The sequence below is a fragment of the Mastigoproctus giganteus genome, chromosome 14 (assembly GCF_048544385.1).
Source record: "Mastigoproctus giganteus isolate SK-2022 chromosome 14, ASM4854438v1, whole genome shotgun sequence".
NCBI classification, from domain to species: domain Eukaryota; kingdom Metazoa; phylum Arthropoda; class Arachnida; order Uropygi; family Thelyphonidae; genus Mastigoproctus; species Mastigoproctus giganteus.
Genome location: NC_143588.1, coordinates 57,143,662 through 57,158,566, shown reverse-complemented (window position 1 = coordinate 57,158,566; position 14,905 = coordinate 57,143,662). Strand labels below are relative to the sequence as shown.

The following is a 14,905-nucleotide window of genomic DNA, read 5'->3' as shown; positions in this document are numbered from 1 at the left end:
GATATATAGGAATTTTGCTAGCAGGGACATGGAGTTGATTATCCCGTTGTACAAGGAAATGGTCAGGCCACACCTAGAGTACTGTGTACAGGTCTGGAGGCCTCATTTTAGGAAGGATGTAGAGTTGCTAGAATGAGTACAATTAAGAGCAAAAAGACTGGTGAGGGGAACAAAGGGGGTGTTCTTACCAAGAAAGGCTTAATTTCTGCCAATTTCAGTGCCTGGAGAGTAGGCATGTGCAAGATGATCTGAATGAGATATATAAGGCCTTGAATGGGTTGAGCAAGCTGAATGCTGTTGGGATTCTTCCTCTTGCTCAGATTAAGAACCTGAAAGAGCATAGATTCAAATTGAGGAAAGACAGTTGTAGAATAGATGTGCGCAAATTTGCCATTAGCCAGTGGTTAGTTGATTGGTGGAATAGACTTCCGTGTTTTGTTGTGGAAGTTGATAGCCTAAATTAATTTAAGGCCGAGCTGGACTGGCATTTGGAACGGAGGGGTAAAATGGGAAGGTTTTTTTTTTTTTTTTTGGCTGATGCTACATAAGCTTGCTTTCTTGTATCGTATATCTCTACTAATGCTAATTCAGAGCTAAATCTTGGTGTGATGTCCACTTAAAGACAAATATCATTATCCACAGTTCCCCTAAATTGTTAATATCTTTTTAAATTGCATTGCATCACCTGACTGGACAAATCGGTTATGCATTTAAAATTCTAAGACACTGCCATCACAGTTATTTTGAAGTTTACTGGCTCCTCATCAGCTGGACTTCCCATCAGCCACTTTATGGCTGATGGGAAGACAGTAAGCTTGAAAACATCTGTTCTGGTGTTGTCTCAGATTTTTAAATGCATAGTAGATTTGCCTGTTTAGGTGGTGCTACATAATTTAAAAAAGATATTAATGATTGAGGGGGAACTGCAGATAATGGTATTTGTCTTTGAGTGGACATAGTTCCGAATTCTTAGCATTGATCGTGTGAGAGAGTAGAAAGTTTCCTGTAACTTTGTACCCAATCCATCAATGTATTTCAAATCTGTCAGACTAAATTCTATACTTAATGCAGTAGAAGCTATGTGATATATGTGAAAGCACATGGATTATTATCCATGTGCTGTTCACTTGTATGTTTTTTCAGCCATAAAATTTTAAATTGCAATAAATATTGCAATCTCATACTACCTGCAAACACCAATACAAAGATTTTCCTAGGCATTAGCATTAGTAAAGGCACATGATGAAAGAAAGAAAGCTTATATAGCATCAGCAAAAAAAAAAAACCCTTCTCATTTCACCCATCTACTCGCTTCAAATGTTCGTCTAGTTCTGCTTTGAATCTATTTAAAGCTATCAACTTCTACAACGACACATGGAAGTTTGTTCCAGCAGTCAACCACTCGCTGGCTAAAGACAAACTTCTGCACGTCTATCCTACAACTGTATTTCCTCAATTTGAATTTATGACCTTTCAGGTGATTATTCTGAGCAAGAAGAAGAATTACATCAGCATTGAGCATGCTCAAACCATTCAAGGCTTTATACACCTCAATCAGATCACCTCACAGTTGCCTAGTCTCCAGACACTGTAATTTGCAAAAGTTAAGCCTTTCTTTGTAAGAGCAACCCTTTGTTCCCTTCACTAATCTTGTTGCCCTTCTCTGTACTCGTTCCAGCAGCTCTACATTCTTCTTAAAATCAGGCCTTCAGCCCTGTATACAGTACTCAAGGTGTGGCCTGACCATTGCCTTATACAAGGGGATAATCACCTCCTTATCCCTACTATAAAAATTCTTGTATATCATTGACAAGACACCATGAACTACTCTTGCAGACCATCTGCACTGCTCAGAAAACGTCATATCTGCCTGCACAATTACCCCCAAGGTCCTTTTCATTCTCTACCACTGTCAGTGTAGTATCACACAGTTGATACGTTACTCTGGGGTTACTGCTTCCCTTATGCAGTATTTTACATTTGTTATTGTTAAACTTCAGTTGCCACCTCTCAGCCCATCTGCTCAACTTTTCTTGATCCTGTTGCAGTAGCTTACTGTCATTAGTGTCATCAACAACCCTGCTGATCGTCTGCATACTCAGATATTAAGCCTGATATACCATCTTCAATATCATTAATAAATACAGAAAACAACATTGTACCCAACACTAAACTCTGGGGGACTCCATTAATAACATTAGTCCATGAAGAGTAGTGTCCATTGATTACTACTATCTGTCTTCTCCCACTCAACCAGCCATTTATCCATAGCAGCAATTTGCCTCCAATGCCACACTGCTCCAATTTGTGCAGCAGTCTTCCATGTTCAACAGTATCAAAAGCCTTTCTAAGATCCAAATATATGGCGTCCATAATAGTACAAAAACCCACATAATTGCAGTTATCGGTATTATCGCAAATTAATTAAGATCGAGTTTACTACCCGTTTATAATTAGATGCACTAACAGAAAATCCCAATAAACCAGAAAGTGCATACTGTTTTTTGGCCATGACCTCTAGAAACTTCCCTTTAGAAAAATATCACAAAGGCGTTCAAAATTGATTCTTATAACGGGAACATATGATAACGATGAAAGGGTAGTGCAATTTCCATTATAAATATATGATCTTTTATAGAGATAAATAGCTTATTGATAGCTTAATAATATCTTTATTGTACAATAACGATTTATTCTTAGTTATATTCAACTTCCAAGGACTTGGAATGAATTACAGAAAAAAAAAAAAAAATCTGTGTTATTGGGTTCACATTATGATATTTTTATGATACCTACATTTATTTATACGTGATGCAAAATACGTTTCCACGATTTTTTAAAGTTTGCACTGGCTGGCAAAAACTTACGTAAAGTCGAATTTCCATAAGTCGGGGAATTCCTATATATTGAAATTTGATTTTTTTAAATTTTGTGAATGTCTTCTTATTTTCATTGAATATGAAAATAAGAAGACATTCACACACCTGAGAATATAAAGACAATATAAACCTGAGAATAATTTTCATAAATGTTTTCAGTTAGCCTTAACAAGAGGGGGGAAAGTAAACTTTATTCTTCATTTCTTGTGCAGTGCATATGTTACGACTCAGCAATGATACCCTCTTTCAATTTAGAAAGCAGTAATGATTAATAAAAGAACTTTAAGCTTATTAAAACTAATATCATTAAAAAATTATTTTCAAAGAAAGTAAATGTATGCAATGCTTAATTCTTCTAAGTCACGTTGTGGATAGATTCTAGAAAAACCAGACTGAATGCTGCCTGCTCTGTCAATAAATTAGTAAAGACTGCCTTTCTTATTAATCACAATTATGAAAGGCCAGTGAGAGATGAATATAGAGATGGTCAAAACAAGTTGATGGAGTTTGAACTGATCAATAATACCACAGCATTTGTGGCAAACTTAGCCAGACAACAAGTATTTTATATATAGATAACAAGTATTTTTATAAAACACTTGTGTTAAAAAAGAATTAGTGGATTTCTGCCAATACTATGGTGATACAATTCAGTGAATTGCTACAGCTTGAAATATTTAATACACTCATAGCAAAAATCATCTGACTTTATGAATAAATTTGTTAAAATGTGGACTAGTTTGGCAGTCAGCTGACTTTCTTTCATAGATAGTCAGCTGACTATCTATGAAAGAAACTTTTTTTCTTTCAAAAAAAAAGTTGGGGAAGTAAGTCCTCTTTGGCACTTCAAGAAATCCTCATAGCAATGCTGAGTATGAAAGAATATTCAGCCAGGTGAAAAAAAAAGGGAGGGGGGAGTGTTCGGATCTTTTCTTTCTAGTGAAGCTTTGGAAATGCTCTTGAGAATCATTTGTAAAAAGCAGTACCATTGTTATAAACAAAACTTTGACTCAACATTTCTGAAGATGGCAAAGTTTGCAATATTATTTTCCTTAAAGCAATCATAAAGAAGCATTGCAGGATCATCTATACAAGACTGCAGTAATAATTCAGACACAGCATGGATTTGTTAAGGGGAAGTCTTGTCTGACCAAATTAATTGGATGCTATTGGGTGGTCACAAAGGCACTGGGTGCAAAAAAACAATTTTGATATCATATACTTGGATTTCAGGAAAACCTTTGATACTGTTGCACATGGAAGACTACTGTACAAATTGGAGCAGTATTGTATTAAGGACAAGTTGCTACAATGGATAAAAGGATGGTTGAGTGGGAGAAGACAGAGAGTGGTAATCAATGGACACTGCTCTTCATGGATTAATGGTATTAGTGGAATCCCCCCAGGGTTCATTGTTGGGTCCATTGTTGTTTTCTGTATTTATCAATGATATTGATGAAGCTATATCAGGCTTAATGTCAAGGTTTGCAGATGATAAAAAGGTTGGCAGGGTTGTTAATGACAGTAATCACAGTATGCTATTGCAGTAGGATCTAGAAAAGTTGGGCAGATGGACTGAGAGGTGGCAACTGAAGTTTTACATTGACAAATGCAAAGTACTGCATATGGGTAGCAGTAACCCCAGAGAAATGTACCAACTGTGTGCTGTTACACTCGGTAATGGAGAATGAAAGAGATCTGGGAGTAATTGTGCAGTTAGATATGAAGTTTTCTGAGCAGTGCAGTGCAGGCAGCCTGCCAGAGCAGGTCATGGGGTCTTGTCAATGATATACAGGAATTTTGCTAGCAGGGATAAGGAAGTGATTATCCCCTTGTATAAGGCAATGATCAGGCCACACCTTGAGTACTGTGTACAGGTCTGGAGATCTCATTTCAGGAAGGATGTAGAGGTGCTCGAATGAGTACAGAGAAGGGCAACAAGACTGGTGAGAGGAACAAAGGGATGCTCTTACGAGAAAGGCTTAAGTTCTGCAGATTGCAGCATCTGGAGACTAGGCACCTGTGACATGATCTGATTGAGGTGTATAAGGCCTTGAATGGATTGGGCAGGCTCAATGCTGATGGGATAAACTGAAATTGAGGAAAGACAGTTGTCAAAGAGATGTGCAGAAATTTGCCTTTAGCCAGTGGGAAGTTGACTGGAACAAACTTCCATCCATTGTGGAAGTTGATAGCTTAATAAATTAAAGTAAGAAGTGGATAAACATTTGGTGCGAATGGATGGGTGAAATGGGAGGGGTTTTTTTTTTTTTTTTGCTTATGCTGTATAAATTTGCTTTCTTGCATCTTATGTCTCTACAAATGCTAATGCTAATGACCAGTTATTGTCTAACAGACAATCCAAACAAAAATCCTAGATAAGCTAATTTTTGAAAGCTTGTTGCACTGGTTAATAATCTTATTGTTGTTAATATGACAACGTGCAAGTTAATGCAAACGCATCATATTAGTACGCAGCTAAACTCTGAATTAGCACAAATATGCAAATGCGGCATCGTTTAAGTTATATCTCTTATTGTGAATACCTTCACAATGAGTTGCTATGATATTGCACTACTTCGAATAAGTAACGCTTCACCAAAGGAGAATACTGTTGTTACTTATTCTCGGTGGATGCCACCACCCAGACGGCACCATTTCAGGGCTATTTTGTATATGTGTGGGATAATAACTCTACTATCCACTTGTCCTTATTAGACTTAGAAAAGCAAAAAAGTAGAGGAAAAGTAATAGGAGTGGAAGAGGAAAAGAAATGGTGTAGAAGAATGAAAGGGACAGTAACTCCATCAACTCACACCACTCAAAAACTCATAAACAGCTTGAATAGGCAACGCTTCCCTAGGGGAAGCGTTGGCTATTCAACTGTTGTTACCTATTCTTGGAAACTCTGGACATCATCATCATCAGGCTCCCCCCCCTGGTGCCATTTCAGGGCTATTTGGCCCTCTTCGGTGGGTGGGTAGGTACCCTAGTGATGCAATGATGACAAAACTGTTATGAAGTATAACTCCACAATATGAGAGATGCCTGATGGTGTATAATATAAATTAAGACTGAAATGTGTTAAGGAATTTAACCTCAGGCTGCAAGAGATTTAGACAACGTGCAAGTTAGTGCAAATTCTTCATATTAGTATGCAGCTAAACTCTGAATTAGCACAAATATGCAAAGGCGGCATCGTTTAAGTTATATCTCATATTGTGAATACCTTCACAATGAGTTACCATGATATTGCACTACTACGAATAAGTAACGCTTCACCAAAGGAGAAGACTGTTGTTACCACCCAGACGGCACCGTTTCGGGGCTGTTTGGCCCTTCTTCTGTGGGTGAGTAGGTACCCTAGTGATGCAATGATGACAAAACTGTTATGAGTTATACTTCATAACATATGAGTTATTTATAGCCTTGGTTGCTAATATGCCACCAAAACAAAACAACAACTTTTATAGGCAAAAATGCAGTCATGTGATTTCTTAACTTTAGATTAGTTATGATTTTTTTTTTTTTTTTTTTTTTTTTTGTGAAAATTATAAGAATGGTGTGTATTGTTTAACAAAAAATTTTAATTTAAAATTTTAAAATTTAGAGTTTATTACTCTTAAAATTACTAAAAGGTAATTTTTGAAGTCTTGAGTTATAATTGGTGTATTCTTTGAAATGGTCATTCTGATTTAATTCTTAAAATTTTTACTCAGGTAAAAGTGGAGCCTGAAAAATCTTCCGAAAACCAGACTCAAAAAAATTCTGAATCATCACCACACACTACTCAGTCATTGAAAATAGTTGAAAGTAGCACCACTGTTACTACTACTACTACTGCTACTACTACTGTTATCAGTGCTACTGCTGTTACTACTAGTACTGTTACTACTGCTAGTATCACTACTAGTACTGCTGTTGCTCCACTGACAGACAAGTCTGTTCCACTTATAACAGGTGGATTTAAAATGGTGACTGCTCAATCTCTCCTGTCAGTTAAGCCTCATCCTTTCAGGCAGCCTGTTGTGCCATCTATGAAAGATCAGATTGATAAGTTAAGTAAGTACACACTTTCTTTGTTTTTATAACTATTCACTTATAAAAAAAAATTTTATGCATTTTCAGATGACTTTAATGTAGTTAATTTAGAATAGACAGGTTCTATTCCAAGTGTGTAGCTTTAGGATGGACAACAAAATAATTTTTAAAATTAACATAAAAGAATTTAGTTGGACTCCATTTTCAGTATCTGTTTGTATTGTGGTTATTTTTGTTATCAAAAGATTTTCATCAGTAATAAATCTTTCAAATTTTGGATTCTGTTTGATATCAAAAAACAGAAGAGATGGAGGATATTTTTGGAATAGCAATGCTGATGTGTGGACTGTCTTTATACCTCGAAATTGCAGCATAGTAGCAAGTTGCAACTCATCACAATCTGTTTGGTTGCTCATCTAGATATAGTAATGTTTGAATTACTTATTTATCTAGCGGAATTACTTAACAAGTACAGGTCAAAGTTGAAAAAAAGCCGTGAATTAGGATTCAATTTGAAAGTGTCTGCAATTCTTCCCAGGCACGATAGGAGGGAGTATATGATGAGAGCCCTGTCGATCAATTCGGCCCTGGAAAGATTGTGCAAGGCTCGAGGGGTAGAATTTTTTTCAGCCTGGTTTGTACTTGTTAACAGGAGAGACTGCTTCTACAGGGATGGGATACACTTAAATAGAAAAGGTGCAAGAATGTTTGCTGATGCTATCGAGGCAGTGTTAGGTGGGTCGGAAAACTGCTAGATTGGGGGGATACAAGGACTAATAGATTAACAGTAGCCACTGGCAGAGGTGAAAGTGATTCTTGCACTGCTTCTATTGGAATGAGCAGCAGCTTGTAAAATAAGATGCAGGATATTTCAGAGACTGCTGGGAGTCATTGCAGTACAAGTAAACACATGGGTATTGTTGGGATATCAGAGACGTGGTGTCACAGAGATATAAGTAATGCAGAACTGGAATTTGGGGAGTACAACGTCTACAGAAAGGATAGACAGGATAGGAAGGGAGGAGAGGTTATGCTATTAGTTAAGAAACGCATAAAATTCAAGGAAGTGAAGCCAGTCGACATCGCTGGACAGTGCAGTGTCGAGTCAGTTTGGTGTGACATAAGCATTAGGAGATCAAAATTGAGAGTAGGAGTGTGCTATAGGCCTAATGACTCTGATGAGTATAATAAGAAACTGTACAGGGAAATAGAGTGGGCCAGTAAATCAGAGAGTCTTATAATGGGGGATTTTAATTTCCCAGATATTGACTGGAATTTGGGGGATGGTCACTCACACACTAGCAAGGCTTTTGTGGATTTATTGGATGATTGTTTTCTACATCAGCATGTTCAGGAGGCAACTAGAGGGAGTAACACTCTTGATTTGATTATCAGTAGTGATTCTTCATGCATTAAGAATTTGCAGTTAAATGAACCACTAGGGGGCAGTGATCACAGTGTGCTAAAGTGGGATTTACTCAAAGAGGTAACTACCATTAGGGGTAAAGGAAAGGGTTATTGCTTTCATAAAGGTGACTACGATGGACTGAGGCAGTATTTAAATTCTATACAGTGGGACCAACTGATGATGTTACCAACAGCAAATTCAAAATGGGAAGCATTCAAAGAACTTATCTTGGAAGCTACTAGGCTTTACATACCAACTAAGAAATATTGTTCAAGGTTTAGGCCTAAGTGGATGTCAGATGAACTAATGAGACATATGGCAGAGAAGAAAAATGCATGGGATACAAACAAATTAACACGTGACACAGAAGCCTATGATAGATACAAGTTGATCTTTAACCAAGTTACAAAGGAAGTTAGGCAGGCGAAGGCAGATTACAAAAAATCTTTGGCAAGGGATGCATAGAAAAACAGCAAAGAGTTCTTTACTTATGTAAACTCTAGAAGGAAGGGGATGAATCAGACTGGTCCACTTGATATCGATGGTTCAACTGTTCATGATCCTGCTCAGGTAGCTAACAAACTAAATGAATATTTTGCATCGACATTCACACATGAGGAGTTATTCAGCAAGGTGAATGCCAGAGGTGTATTCAAATCTGGCAGTAAGCTAGAGAATCTTGTAATAACTGAGAGTAAAGTGGAGGAGAAATTGTTGAAGATAAACACAAGAAAGGCACCTGGGGGTGGATGGGATCTGTCCAGTTATATTAAAGGAGGCAGCAAAGGAAGTAAGCAAACCCTAAGCCATGATTATGAGAGCTTCCTTGGACTCAGGGGAGGTACCCATGGACTGGAGATGTGCAAATGTGACCCCAATTCACAAAGGAGGATCAAAGGCTGACACAAGTAATTATAGACCTGTGAGTTTAACTTCTGTTCCCGGAAAATTAATGGAGGCACTGGTTAAAGAAGCACTGCAGGATCACCTAGACAAGACTTCAGTTAAAGCTCGGACACAACATGGTTTTATTAAGGGGAAGTCTTGCCTGACCAATTTGATTGGATACTATGATGCAGTCACAAAAGAACTGGATGCAGGGAATAACTTTGATATTATATACTTGGATCTTAGAAAGGCTTTTGATACTGTTGCACATGGTAGACTGCTGCACAAATTGGAGCAGTGTGGCATTGGAGGCAAATTGCTGCTATGGATAAAGGGGTGGTTGAGGGGCAGAAGACAGAGAGTGGTAATCAATGGACACTGATCATCGTGGACTAATGTTATTAGTGAAGTCCCTCAGGGTTCAGTATTGGGTCCATTATTGTTTTCTGTATTTATAAATGATATTGATGATGGTATATCAAGCTTAATGTCCAAGTTTGCAGACGATACGAAGGTTGGCAGGGTTGTCAAGGACACTACTGACACCATGCTGCTGCAACAGGATCTGGAAAGGTTGAGCAGATGGGCTGAGAGGTGGCAAATGAAGTTTAACGTTGACAAATGTAAAGTACTACACATGGGAAACAGCAACCCCAGAGCAACGTATCAACTCTGTGGTACTACACTGACAGTGGTAGAGAATGAAAGGGACCTGGGGGTGGTTGTGCAGGCAGATATGAAGTTCTCTGAGCAGTTCAGACGGGCTGCAAGAGTAGCTCATAGTGTATTGTCAATGATATATAGGAATTTTTCTAGCAGGGATAAGGAGGTGATTATTCCCTTGTATAAGGCAATGGTCAGGCCACACCTAGAGTACTGTATACAGGTCTGGAGGCCTCATTTCAAGAAGGATGTAGAGCTGCTGGAACGAGTACAGATCAGGGCAACAAGATTAGTGAATGGAACAAAGGGGGTGCTCTTACGAAGAAAGGCTTAAGTTTTGCAAATTACAGTGTCTGGAGACTAGGCACCAGCGAGGTGATATGATAGAGGTGTATAAAGCCTTGAATGGTTTGAGCATGCTCAATGCTGATGGGATTCTTCCTCTTGCTTAGAATAATCACCTGAGAGGCCATAAATTCAAATTGAGGAAAGACAGATGTTGGATAGACGTGCGGAAATTTGCCTTTAGCCAGCGGGTGATTGGTTGGTGGAACAGACTTCCATCCCTTGTCGTGGAAGTTGATAGCCTAAATAAGTTTAAGGCTCAGCTGGACAGGTATTTCGAACAAACAGAGGGGTGAAGTGGAATTGGTTATTTTTTATTTATTTTATTTTATTTTATTTTTTGGCTGATGCTGCATAAGCTTGCTTTCTTGCATCAAATGCCTCTACTAATGCTAATGCTAATCTGCAGTCAATCTGAATTAGTGCACATTAAATAGGTGTTTTATTGCATTTTAAAATGTGTGATTGTGCGGAGCAGCAAATTTGCATCAAAGTTTGTTTCATATTAAGGAAAAGTGCAACAAACACCCATGAAATGCTAAAAACAGCTTTCAGAGGTGCCATATGTCATTCAAAGACTTATCAGTGGTTCACTTGTCCATTGAAGATGATCCTCACTCTGGCCACTCTTAAACTTCAAAAGTCAGTGATTCAGTTTCTCTTGTTCATGATCTGATCAGGTGTGATTGATATTTAACTATCCTTCAAGGATAGTTAAATATCAGTTAGTGAAATTGGTATTTTTTATGGGTCGTGTTAATCAATTTTATCCCAAGATTTGGGAATGTGACATGTTTCAGCAAAATTTGTGCCTCATATGCTCACTAATGATAACAGAGTGGCAAGTTTTGCAATATCACAAGCTTCGTCAACATGTTGCTGCCTACCAAATTGTTAAAATTGAATTGATCAATCTCCATCAAATGTTAAAATTGTGCCTGTCATATTTTTTGGCTTATAGTGCATTATTCATTATAAATTTGCCCCACATGATCAAACGGTGAACCAGAAATACTACAAAACAGTTATATGGAAATTTGTATATATAGTATTATAATTGTATATTATAATAATACTATTGGATACTATTTGAGTTGAAAAGGGTTATTGAAAATATGAAGAGTGGAAAGGCATGTGTTGATAAAATTTCTGAAGAATCAAAGCAATAATTGTACCATTACATAAAAAGGGAAAGAAAGCTAAATATGGGAATTACATTGGAATTGTATCATGTAACATCTGTAAAGTATCATAAAGGAGATGGTTTGAAGTATTGTTGACACCCTATTGCAACTTGATTTTGTGGTGTTTGTCAACCATATTTAAGAGTGTATACCAGAGGTTCCCAAACTTTCTCAGTTCACAGCACCCTTGGTGTCTCAGTAATTTTTTCACAGCACCCCTAGGCCAAAAGAAATATCTAACAGTTCTGTTTATTAAGTAGTTAGGTCTAAACAACTTAAAAGTAATGTTGAAACTGTTAACTACCTCGAGCTAGTAGTTTGCATGGTGTCCGACAGATGTTGAGTATCAGTGTGTTTTCCTCGAAGATTTAAAATATCCCATGGCGTCCCTGTGAGTTTTCTACAGTGCCCTGGGGTGCTGCAGCACACAGTTTGGGACCTGCTGGTTTATACAGTAAGTCCCCAACTTACGTAAGCCCTAGTTGTGTAATTTCAGACTTACGTAAATTTTTTGATAAAATCATAAAGATACTTTCTGTATAATTTTTAAGAGTGAAGTCGAATGATGGAACAATTAGTATAAGTTTTTTATTTTCATTCCCATACAAACAATGTTAGATAATAACTTGCAGCGTAACTAGAATCTAGGTAAATAACTAACATTTCATTTTCTGCTTTAAAAATTCTGAAGAAATATTCGACAACAAATGTTTGAGACAGTTGAACTGTGTCGAAGCACTTCCGAGGAACTCCACAACTTTCAAGCCATGTGGACTGTGTCCCATTGGCCATTTCTTTGGAGAATTACACTCTAGCCCTTTATCTCTACAACCTTTCCTTCCTTTCTTTTTGAATTGTAGTCAGTTCAGTTTTCTGAAATATGTGCACTTTGGTTTTGATTCCCTTAGTAGTCCTTATAAAGCCTACACAGCATACGAAATAGATATCATTTTTACAGTACAATAACGTGTTTTTTTCTTCCTTTAATGTTTTCTTTTCTTATGTGCCACTCTGGCTACTTCACCGCCGTCACCAGATAAAGTTTTTAATTGTTATGGTATATAACTATTTTTCTTCATTCTTCTGAGGATATGTGGTTTTTGTAATTTTGCCATATCAGAGATATAGTAGCATTATTTTTATTAGTCATTCCTGAGTTATGTAAAACTTGACTTAAGTAAGAAGTCCTGGAATGCATCTCTTACATATGGGGTCAGGCTGTACTGACAATTTTTGGTGTGTGAAAATTGGATCATTATTGTGTAGATCAGTGGTTCCCAATCGGTGGTTCGCAAAACTGTTCCAGAGGGTTTGCACTAAAAATTTTGTGTTTGTGTCTGCTTAGATTTACATAGGAAATTTTGGAAACAAGGTTTTGAAATGAAAAGGGCAGAATGATTAGGACAAATTGTAAGATAAGAATAGACTTTAGAGAGTGGAAAATAAGTAGCTTAATGAGTAATAGATATAATTTTAGTTCTATGTTTCCCAGAGAAAGGAATGCCCATAACCGGAATGAATCATAAAAAATGGCAGTTGAAAGCATTGGAGTGTTTCCAGTGAGAAATGTACAAAAGGGAAGATAGATACCTAGCTCGAGCAGCTAACAAATAAATTTATATAAATGTAATAATTAAATGAAGGCAAGGAGGAATGAGGCAAAATAAATAGAAAGGAATTTGATCAACCAGGCTGTGACGAGTAGAAAGGGGAAAATGGTTCATGGAAGAAATATTTCTTCTGTGCCAAAACTCCATATATTATATAGAATAAATTATAATTATTAAATATAAATTATTATTATATAAATTATTAATAAAAATATATAAATTATAAATAAATAGAATATATTATATTCCATATATTTATGAAATTTCGGCACGAAGAAGAGAGTGGTGTGTGAAGAAACGGTTTGCGAGTCAGTCAAAGTGGAAGAAGGAGTTCGCGAATCAAAAAAGGTTGGGAACCACTGGTGTTGATGATAATCTGCTTTTAAATAGTAGCTTACATGATTTAAGAATCTGAATAAATTAGATAAAGGTTGTAGAAATTTTGGCATAAAAATTAGTTACATAGAAATGAAAGTTGGAAAAGACAAAGAAAATTTAGGGTGTAGATTAAATAAGCAAAAATTAGAATAGGTTCATAATTTGTATGTTTAGGAACAGTTTTTAATCCAGATGAAAGATAAATCATGGAAATAAACAATGGAATAAGTAAAACAGGAAGTGTAGTAGAAATTATCTTCAGAAATGAGAATTGTAAGAAAATTGAATGGAATTATCAGATAGAAGCAGTGGCAAGAGACCATATTATCAACTTAAACAAAACCCCTAGCATTTCACCCATCCATTCACTCCAAAAGTTTGTCTAGTTCAGCCTGGAATTTATTTAAGCTGTCAACTTCCACAGTGACTGATGGAAGTTTGTTCCAGCAATCAACCATCTGCTGGCTAAAGGCAAATTTCTGCACATATATTCTACAACGGTCTTTCCTCAATTTGAATTTATGTTCCCTCAGGTCTGGAATCTGAGCGAGAGGAAGAATCCCATCAGCATTGAGGTTGCTCAAACCATTCAAGGACTTATACACCTCAGTCAGATCACCTTGCAGATGCTTAGTCTCCAGACGCTGCAATTTGCAGAACATAAGCCTTTCTTAGTAACAGCAACCCATTGTTCCTCTCACTAATCTTGTTGCTCTTCTCTGTGCTCGTTCCAGCTTCTCTACATCTTTTCTAAATGAGGACTCCATACCTGTATTCAAGGTGTGGCCTAACTATTGCCATATACAAGAGGATAATCGCCTCCTTATCCCTGCTAGCAAAATTTGTATATATATCATAAACAAGACCCCATGAGCTACTCTTGCAGCCTGTCTCACTGCTCAGAAAACTTCATATCTGACTGCCCAATCCACAAGTCTTTTTCATTCTCCACTACCCTCAGTGTAGTACTGTGCAGTTGGTATGTTACTCTCGGGTTACTGCTACCCATATGCAGCACATTGCATTTCTCAGTGTTAAACTTCAGTTGCCACCTCTCATCCCATCTGCTGAACTTTTCAAGATCTTGTTGCAGTAGCATACCATCCTGACTGTCATTAACAACCCTACCAACCTTCGTATTATCTGCAAACTTGGACATTATCCCCAGGGGCTCACATCTAGTGAGTATGGGCTTGGTGCACCCAGGGTCCTGAGCTGGATATCATCATTCTTCTCTTTCTTGGTGATTCCCTTCTACTTCTCTCTCTCTCTCTCTCTCTCTCTCTCTCTCTCTCTCTCACTCTCAGGGTAACTCAGAATTTTTTTTTTTTTTTTTTTTTTCTTGGCTGGTGCAGCATAAGCCTCAGGCTTCCTTGTACTATATGGCTATTAATAATAATAATAATAATTATTAAGCGACATACCTTTGTCAATATCATTCAAAAATACAGAAAACAACAATGGGCCAAACACGGAACCCTGGGGGACAGGTACTAATAACACTAGTCC

The 14,905-nt window shown here is 37.2% G+C and overlaps 1 protein-coding gene across 2 annotated transcripts in view; it reads left to right on the top strand.

Annotated features, from left to right (window-relative positions):
• row (zinc finger domain-containing protein relative of woc) overlaps nucleotides 1–14,905 on the top strand; it is a 287,029-nt gene that overhangs the window by 65,209 nt on the left and 206,915 nt on the right. For both annotated transcript variants that reach the window (XM_090389220.1, XM_090389221.1), the window contains exon 6: nucleotides 6,599–6,941. In XM_090389220.1, coding sequence (XP_090245346.1) covers nucleotides 6,599–6,941 — 343 coding nt within the window. The remainder of the gene's footprint in view (nucleotides 1–6,598; nucleotides 6,942–14,905) is intronic.